Source organism: Arachis duranensis, chromosome 4, assembly GCF_000817695.3.
Source record: "Arachis duranensis cultivar V14167 chromosome 4, aradu.V14167.gnm2.J7QH, whole genome shotgun sequence".
In the NCBI taxonomy this organism is placed as follows: domain Eukaryota; kingdom Viridiplantae; phylum Streptophyta; class Magnoliopsida; order Fabales; family Fabaceae; genus Arachis; species Arachis duranensis.
In genome coordinates this window covers 76,026,481-76,036,040 of record NC_029775.3, presented here as the reverse complement: position 1 = coordinate 76,036,040, position 9,560 = coordinate 76,026,481, and the positions used below count along the sequence as shown (strand labels likewise).

Here is a 9,560-nt window from a genome sequence, read left to right as displayed (position 1 = left end):
TCCACCAAGTACATGCAACTTTTAAAGTTGCTCAGGTGGTGTCACAGGTTCGAAGTTCGATCACAAAGATCCATAATCCGAGCTCATGAAGCTTCTAAGAACCTTATCCCGCATGATTTTCTCTAAGAAGGGGTCCTCACTTTCTAAAGGGGTTAAATCACGATCTTCACAGCGTTTTTTGTTTTTGAGGTCGGATTCTAACCTCTTCATCTTTTCTTCAAGCTTTGTGCGACTTCGTAGTTCCTTCCGAAGTTGCTATTTTGACTCATGTTGTCGTTCCAGCTCAACCCACTACTAAAAAACTAGTTATTACAGACAGATATTTCCGACAGATTTTATCCCACGGAAATACAGATGGAATTTGTGAGGGATTTTTTGTCGGAAATTAAAAAAATGAATTAGCATAAATTACAGACGGAAAAGAGAATCTGTCGATAATTCTGTCGGAAAAATTAATTTCTTTTCGTGGGAAATAATTACTGACGAAAAATTCGTCTATAATTAAATGAATAAAAATACTACATTTCATTAAATTATTATAGATAAAAAATCTGTCTGTAATTTAAAATAATCCGTCGAAAATAATAAGTTAAACCTACCATTACTCGAGCTCCATTCACAGCACACAAATCAAGAGCTAAACCTAGCATTCCTCACCCTTTTTCTCCATCAACGGGCTACTTCTTCTCCTCCTCTCCTCACCCACAGCGCCACCGCCGGCCACCCTAACCGCCACAGCTACCTTCTCCTTCTTCTCCGCTTTTTTAAACACTAAACTAGTAGAACACAGCCCCTGTCTCTCTCGTTCTTTCTAGTTTACAGAACAAAGCAAGCTCAAGCTCCACCACCGCCGCGCCTCTCTCTCTCCTTTTATCTTCCTCAGTTTTGGCTACAGCCATCATCTCTTCCAGCGCTACAACCATCATCTCCTCTAGTCAATACTGCGGCTACCTTCGCGCAAGCCCTAGCTCCGTGGCGACCAAAATCGGTTCCACCGTCAACCGCAGTTCCACCTCTCTCTTTCCCCCTGTTCGAACCGTAGAGACCAGGGCATCCTTCTTTTCTTCTGCGCTGTTTTGATTGTCTCTGCTTCCAGGTTTTAGTTTCAAAATTCTTTTAATTTTTTTTGAGTTCAATTAATTTTGTTTAGCTAGTCTGATTTTAGTAATTAGTTTAGTTAGATTTGTTTTCTGATTAGTGGATTTTTAGGTTGTTAAAATAGGATTTGATTAGGTTTTGACTCTGAATAGTTGAGAAATTTTTAGATTGTTAATCTGGATTGCCGAACGTTGTTAATATGAGCTTGATGAATGTTGTCTAGAATAGAAATTTAATTCAGTTAATGGCTTCTTCTCTAGTAATGCTTCTTCTCGGTAGTTTTGCGTTTGGAGTATTAGCAAAATTGTGTTTCTGCTTATCTATTCAACCTATTTTGTTTGTGACTGTGTGTGACCTTTAGTTACTAGCAAATCAAAGAAGCAGGTAATATCAAGTTCCATTCAATCACTTTAGTGGCTGTTTTCACTTTCAATTATCAATTCAGTGGCGGAGCTTAGTTCAGACAAGGGGTGGCCACGGCCCCCCCAAACTTTTATTAAAAAAATTAGTAATACTTTTTCAAAAAATAAAAAATAGTTCAGTTAACTCAAATATTTTATTATGACTTAAAATACTAAAGTTCAATCTTCATTTCTTGTTTTTATTGCACAATAGTTTTAGTTTTAAACATTCAAAACATATCGAATTTGGACTGAATTGAGTGTATTCGCATTTCGTAGCTCTCTATTCAATAAGCAACACTCCTTTTACCTTTGAGTTCAAATATAAAAAATTAGGTATTTTTTATTTATGTAATTTAATATTATTTTATATTTTACTATTTATTTAATTTAATTTTTTTATATGATAAAAAAATATTAGAATATTCAATAAGTATTGATATTATTGTATTTGTATAAATTGATAAAAAATTTAATAAATATTATAAATTTTAATATTTGTCCTTCTAACCTTTTTTTTACATATTTTACAGGATATATATTCAAATTTTTATATAAAATAATCATAAAAAATTGAGTTGATGATGCATTTTTTAAGAGGAAGGCTAATATTTAAGAAGGAAAACATAAAACTTTTACAATATTAACATCTATAGATAGTTCTTCTACTTCAATGAATCACGAAGAAAGTAAGATACAACCTTCAAAAGTTTAAAGAGTTACATCTGATGAGTTTGACCTTAATTCTTTGGAACGATACTCTAAAAAACGGCTTCAAATTTGGGAATATCACCCAAATTAGAGAGATGAGGTTAGATGAGCTTATCTTAAACGGGTCTATATTAAAAGTATCTTGACAATTATCTTCTATCTGACCCCCTCCCCAAAATTTCGTTTCAAGCTCCACCACTGATTATCATTATCTCATGCAGAAGTTCAAGGACCTCATCAATTATCATCTCAAGTCCACCGAGAGTTAACAGTTTTCTAGGATTCGGTAATCATTTGTACTTGAAATTCATGATCCAATAAGGCAATAAATTTACCTTTTCAACTATTCTGCATATCATTGTTTTGTCAACTAACATGCACTTTGTTTACCAGGCATTCTCTTATTATCCCAAAATCTCATTTTCCTTCACTGGATGCTACTCTTCCATCAGTGAGTAACTACTCATAAGATTAAAATTATCACATTTTTTCTGTCTTTACTCTGTTTAATTTTAGGTTGATGATAAATCGTTTCTCCATAAGGGAAAAAAATAGTGTTTAGGATTCTTGTTATATATGATATTGCTATTCTTAACATTTAAAGATAATGTGTCTAGTGCTTAGTTTCAATCTAGCATTTTACCAAGCATGAAAAGTTGCTAAGTAACATGCAACCGAAATATAGAATAAATGGCATGCTTGTATTTAATCAGTTTATGTATTCTGTACTTCTATAATGTGAGACAATTATCCTAATTAGCTTATGGTACAGGTGATAGCTGCAATGTGTTTGAAAGTACCATTTATTAGCAATGCAATCATGAAGGCTACTGGTAGTGGTATGTAGTTGAACACTTGTATTTCTATTTGAGCTTTTGTTTTCTTTAGTTTTGCATTTCAAGAGATTTTGCTCATTTTAAGCAACCCGGTTCGGGTTGCTAGCCGAAGCCTGCCTTGCGTTGCTTCTTCTTCCTATCTTAAGGGGATTGGCTCTGTTTTGGATACTCGGGATCCAATTTGAAGCTTCAGTTAGATATCACACCTGGCTTGGAACTGCAATGATATTTTTCGCTGCAATACACGGTGCAAGCACTTGCTTTGTTTGGGGTGTCAGCCACCATATACAGAAAAAAGTGAAGCCCAAACTCTTCAAAATTTTCAATTTTCTTTTAATTGTAGTAATGATTAGTACTCTCCTTTTAATTTTTTGTTCATGATCTTCAAACAGATTTGGAAGTGGCAAAACACAGGACGAATATACCTCGCAGGAGTGATTACACTTGTCACCGAGCTAGTTATCTATGTCACTTCACTTCCACAAATCAGAAGGATGAAGTTTGAAATCTTCTACTATACACATCATCTCTACACAATCTCTCTAGTGTTCTTCTTGTTCCATGGTGGGGATAGGCACTTCTATAGAGTCTTCAGAGGACTATTTCTTTTCAACCTCGACAAACTGCTCCGCATCATACAATCGAGTCCAAGAACCTGCATGGTTTCGGCTAGAACTTTCCCATCCAAAGCTGTGGAAATAGTTCTGCCTAAAGATCCATGTATTTAATCTGATATTGAGCTTTAGAAGTGAAAAAATATGAGAACAAAGAATATGAAATTTAAAAGCTGCTTTCAAATGATTTGCAGGGCTAAAGTATATGCCTACAAGTGTTATATTTATGAAGATACCAGCAATATCACATCTTCAATGGCATTCTTTCAATATAATATCAAGTTCCAGGGCTAAAAACCAAACCATGTCTGTAATAATCAAATCTGAAGGGTGGTGGACTAATTTTCTTTATGATCTGATACAAGCTGAGATTGACAAAGGTGCTGACTGTGTGTAACCTTTAGTTACTAGTAATTTTCAACATGATTTGTGTTTGTGATTTTGTGACTGTGTGTGTCCCATGAATGGTAAACTATTTTGCCTTTTTAGATTAGCTTCAAATGGCTGCTCTGTGTTGTTTTTCCGGGAGTTAATCGTCAATTCAAACTGACGTTAAAATGAACATGCTAAAACAAATTGATAAAATAAGGCAAATAGGTGCTTCTGCTTGGTGACTCAATTTGTTTTCTTTGAACTTAAGAGCTCATGAGGAACCACAAAAAACTGGAAATGTAGTGAAAGAATGCTAATGAGTTTGTGTGATGTTGCAGCTGAAGAAACCGGGAGAAGATGAGTAGGGTATATAGATATCTTATTCATCACTTTTAATTTCTTGCTACAATAATAATACGTTATCATTAATCAATATTCAATTGGATACTAACTATATAGCTGTTTACTTAAGCAGCAGTAGTCCACATGATCAAACCATCATTAACTAACTAATTTTTACCATTCATCATCATTAGCTATATATAAATCACTATTCCTTCATTCTCTTTTGGATTAATTATAATTATCTAGTGATCACTTGAAGTTTCTTGCAATATTATGTACTCTTTCAATAGTGCCGTGATTCGTTGACCATTACATCATTATGCAAGTGTTGAAGCTTTGGCAGAACAAATTCACTGGTTCAATTCCTTCAAGGCTTGGACAGAATGGTAAATTAACTGAACTTGATCTTTCAACAAACAAGCTCAAAGGACTAGTTCCAAAGTCTCTTTGTTTTAGTAAGAAGCTCAAGATTCTGATTTTGCTCAACAACTTTTTCTTTGGATCTTTGCCTAATGATCTTGGTGAGTGCTACACTCTTGATATAGGCAAGTTAAAGAGTGTTTTGGAAATCCTTCTTCTTCATGGAAACAGATTCTCAGGTGAAATTCCACTAGATATAGGCAAGTTAAAAAGTGTTCTTAAGATGGATTTGAGTGTTAACAACTTTTCAGGTGCTATTCCTCCTGAGATTTGGTAAACTTTCATTGCTAATTAATTTTACTTTAATTTCCATAAATTTAATTCTCCTTAATTAATCTTAAAAATAAAAATCTGCAGTGCGAACACAAAATTCATTGCATTCATGATCACTTATGGTCTCAGTGCTGCTGCAAGGTTAGTTAATTAAACATATTCTTATGTTTTAGATTTTATTAATTTTTTTTAATTATTGAAAATCCTCGCCATGAAAGTGACTTTTACTCTCTCAGTTCTGCTTGGTTTGTGCTTTGTTTGGGCACTTGTGAGTTGTGAGGGGTCATAATATATGGATTCAAATGTTAGTAGCAATTCTAAAATCTTCAGATGCAGGGAACTCAGCTAAACTATAAAAAGAAAATTAGAAGCATATCATGAAACTCAAGGATACCGATGAAATCAAGATCGTAAAAATGATCACAAATACAACTTCTGCCTGGTAACCTGCTGAGGTCTTGAGGAAATCCAACACTCGAGTAAATTCACAATCACAGGAATTACTAACAAGTTTGATTACAAGAAAAATAGCTTAACTTCTTTGGCAGAGATGTAATACCTTCTGGAGCACACAACTTGTTTTTAGAATTGGCTGCATGAAATCTAACAAGCTTCAATTCTAGCATTCTTTCACATTCTTTCAATTTTCGACATGTCTATGGGATTTTTTTTAAATGATTTATTTATTTTAACCACGAAGAGCTGCCTTTCACTGCTTGTACCTCATTTTTTTGTTTTAAGTTAATATTGTTGTAGCTGTTCTTTGGAAATATCTTTTGAAGTTATGAGAAAATTTGATTTGCTAAATATTCGTTGACTGTTATTAATCTCGACATTCACTTTACTTATTGTTGTTTACCAGGGTTCAACCGTGGAAATGACAGATTTGGATAGGGATGATGTGGGATCAGAAGATGCTAACTTTTTGTTCAGTGGTCATAGAGCAAGAATCACCTGTATGAGGTAATAATGTTACATAATTGTTTTTGTGTTTTACAAAAATTAATGAAAAATGGTACCTGTAACTATAGGTTTAGATATTATCTAGATATGTAGGGATCAATGTGTTTGAACTGGAATCCCAAGATAGTGTATATTGATGAACTTTTGAGTTACAACGATAGAGAAGCTAAACTGTAGCAAATGATCAAAGACATGAACTAATTGCTATATCCTTTATTTACAGTGAGTAACTTCTCTAACTAACTCACTAAAGGGATCCTATAATTAACTCGGGATTTCATCATATTTCTAGTGGTAAGGTAACTTATAATGGATGTGAAATTATTTTACTAGACTTACCAGCATGATAATTGGAATCCACAATATACCACTTGGTATTATGTATTTTGTTACTAGCAAATTCACTAGAAATGCAATTGAAATCACCAGTTATTTATTCATGATTTCCCAATTGTTTATATGTTGCTAGGTGCTGTTCAAATTATAGTAATTAATAACTGAGGACAAAGTGGGTGGAGCCTTGAAGTTTAACACACACCCCCTATGGTGATGTTTTCAGTTATCCTATCTGAGTTTCTCTTGCTATTTCTAAATCTTTTCTGCTTTCCAGTCTACACATTCAAGCTTGAAAATGTTGTTAATCTCTTGTAAATAAAATAGTAACCTCTCTGTACTGATTAGTTGAATTTATAGGTCCATAATCTATATTTAAAACTTGATATATTATTTCTGTAAGCTTGCCCAAACAACGTCTAAACAGATATCCAAGCGTAATTTTATGTTTTGCATTTTATAATTTAGATGTTCCTAGTTAAGAGCTAAGATTTTATGTTTTTCTTTTATAATTTACATGTTCCTAGTTATATTTCTACCCATATAAAATATTTTGTTGTCTCATTGGTCTTAATTAATTCTCTGCTGAATTGGAAGCAGAGATAGACTGTCTCAATCAGATATACATTCGGCGGCGGTATGTTTGAGATGAATGAAGTGAAGGGTGGCAGTCCGTACGGTGCCCGAACTTATGCTGGTGATGATGGATCAAGACAACCAACTAAACTTGAGTTGGAGCAAGCATTCCACGAGGGCAAGTATATTGCCACCATTACTAAGAAGCTCAAGAAAGAATGAAGCTATCCATAAATTAGGATATTGTATCTTGATGAGTCCACTAGTAGTTACTTGTCATCTAATGTATTCAGCTTGTATTATTGCATGGAAATAATTGCTTCTTATTATAAAGAAAGCACTTTATACTCACTGGTGTGTTTTTCTATTTGTACCATCAATAAAAATTTGTATTATTAAATTTATATTTATTTTGTATGAAAATAAATTTATTTTGCAATGGAAAAATCTTTAAAAAAATTCATTTTTCTTTACTAATGGATTTACAGACGGATTTTCTATCTGTATTCAGAGTTTGGGATGGTTTTCCAAGGTTTCAATTACCGACAGAAAATTTATCTGTAATTACCGATGGAAAATCCATCGGAAAGTTCGATGTTTCAAGGAAATGGATGGAGAATTTACAAAGGAAAAATTCGTCAGTAACTGGTAAAAATTCGTCGGTAATTTTCCGACAGAAAAAATCCGTCGGTAAATAATTTTTGACGAGGCTTTTACAGAGGGACAAAATTCGTCGGTAACCAAAAATCCTTCTGTAATAAAGACTAAATCTGTCTGTATTAATCCCTTTTCTAGTTGTGACCTCCAATTGTTCCAGACAGCCTTAATGACCTTGAACTAGTCCCATGATCTCTGCTACATTCCTATTTTTTATCCTTCGGAAATGTAAATCTGGGAGCATATCCTTCTTCCTCCTGGCTCCCTTCTATCTCTCTCCTCGGCAATACCTTTACCTCTTTCTGAGTGTTGAGATATAAAAAGTGCTCGATCGTTATTGTGGTGTCCTCCACTTTGTGATTCTGAATTTGATGTAATACGTTCATCTTCTGAGTGAACATCCACCATGCTTGATGGTTGGCTTCCATGTCCTCGGTAGTTACGCCAATGTTTCGAGAGAAAACCTGAAACCAAAGTTGTAGGGGTCTAGACGTGTGGTCCAAACTCCTATGATTAAAGGTTCTGACTTGTTTGCTAGAAGGGTAAAGTTGTCCAATATTTTTTAGTGGATAATGGTAGGAAGTACTTGCAAGGGACTCTGATGCTTAAGCTAGTAAGAGTTTTAGACAGACTTAAGTGAAGATTGAGAAATACTTGAATTTGATAGGGTATTTTGTAGAGAAAGATGATGACTTGGCTATTACTCCGGTATATTTTCACTTGTGATAGTGGGTAGTTTCTTCTTTAAAATTAGGAAAGTAATCCCACATTCTGGTGGTGGCTGAGCTTTGGATAGAATCTAAAGTAGTGTTTGACAATGTGTTATTTGTCATGCAAGTCTGGTTAAACGTTGGTTGTGAAACTCATGTCCCGAACAATCGGGTGAACTGACCTGTGTCTTTAACTAATATAATTTGGGTGAATATGTTGTACTTTTTAAACTCCTTGTATAATTAATTGGACTTGTATATTTGGACCTTAACTTTTATCTTTGGTCAGGGTATGAATAATTATGTTAGAAAAAAAATTCAAAAAAAAAATAAGAGGTTGAAGATATTGTTACCATGGGAATAAATGAATAAGGGTAAAGTATATTTTTTGTCCCTGAAGTTTGACAAAATTTTCAAAAATATTCCTAAGTTTTATTTTGTTTCAATTTTGTCCTAAAAGTTTTCGATTTGCATCAAATATATCCCTGATGGCTAATTTTTCAAAATATTTAAGACCAATTCAACAACAATTTTATAAGAACAACTCCTCAACACAAGTAAATTAAACATAATTTTCATGCATTATTGTTAGATTAATCTTAAATTTTTTGAAAATTTATCCGTCGAGAATATATTTGATGCAAATTAAAAATTTTTGAGATAAAATTAAAACAAAATAAAACATAGGAGTATTTTTGAAATTTTTATCAAATTTAAGAAAACAAAATATACTTTATCCATTGAATAAAAATAAATTTTCCATTATAAAGTGAAAATTAAAAATAATTATCATATATATATATATATATATTAAAATTGATCATCNAACACCTCATTGTGATATTCCGCTTCCAAGTCTAAAGTCTAAACAAGGAAGGATACGAGAAAACACCAAACCAAAATAAAAAACTACAGCATCCCCATTACAACCCGTTGCTGATGTAATCCCTTGCATCACTTCTGGTCCTTCCGCGTGGAAAGTTATTGAATAGAACAGAATAATCCTTTTGAGAATAATAATAAAATTTAATTATTCTATTAATTTTGTAGTTTCACACAAATTTTTAATTAGGTTTTTGTATTTTTTAATTAAATTTTTATTTATTTTTTAATTAATTTTTTTTATAATAATTAATTATATAAAAATTCAACTAAAAAAAATTAGTACAAAAACTCAAATAAAAAAAAAGTACAGAGATCTAATTAAAAATTTTACAAAACTAAAGAACTAATAGAATAATTAAATCTTTT

At 32.8% G+C, this 9,560-nt stretch overlaps 1 protein-coding gene across 2 annotated transcripts; it reads left to right on the top strand.

Annotated features, from left to right (window-relative positions):
* The first annotated feature begins 4,635 nt into the window (after positions 1-4,635).
* LOC107484611 (leucine-rich repeat receptor-like serine/threonine-protein kinase BAM3) lies at positions 4,636-7,291 on the top strand. Of its 2 annotated transcripts, XM_052261123.1 has the most exons (5): positions 4,636-5,070; positions 5,155-5,211; positions 5,933-6,033; positions 6,503-6,579; positions 6,967-7,291. In XM_052261123.1, the coding sequence occupies exons 1-3, from the start codon at positions 4,697-4,699 to the stop codon at positions 5,949-5,951; spliced, it is 450 nt and encodes a 149-aa protein (XP_052117083.1). In that variant the 5' UTR covers positions 4,636-4,696; the 3' UTR covers positions 5,952-6,033; positions 6,503-6,579; positions 6,967-7,291. The 2 variants fall into 2 exon arrangements, with proteins under 2 accessions (XP_052117083.1, XP_052117082.1); XM_052261122.1 differs by having other exon boundaries at positions 6,503-7,291.
* The last annotated feature ends 2,269 nt before the right edge of the window (positions 7,292-9,560 follow it).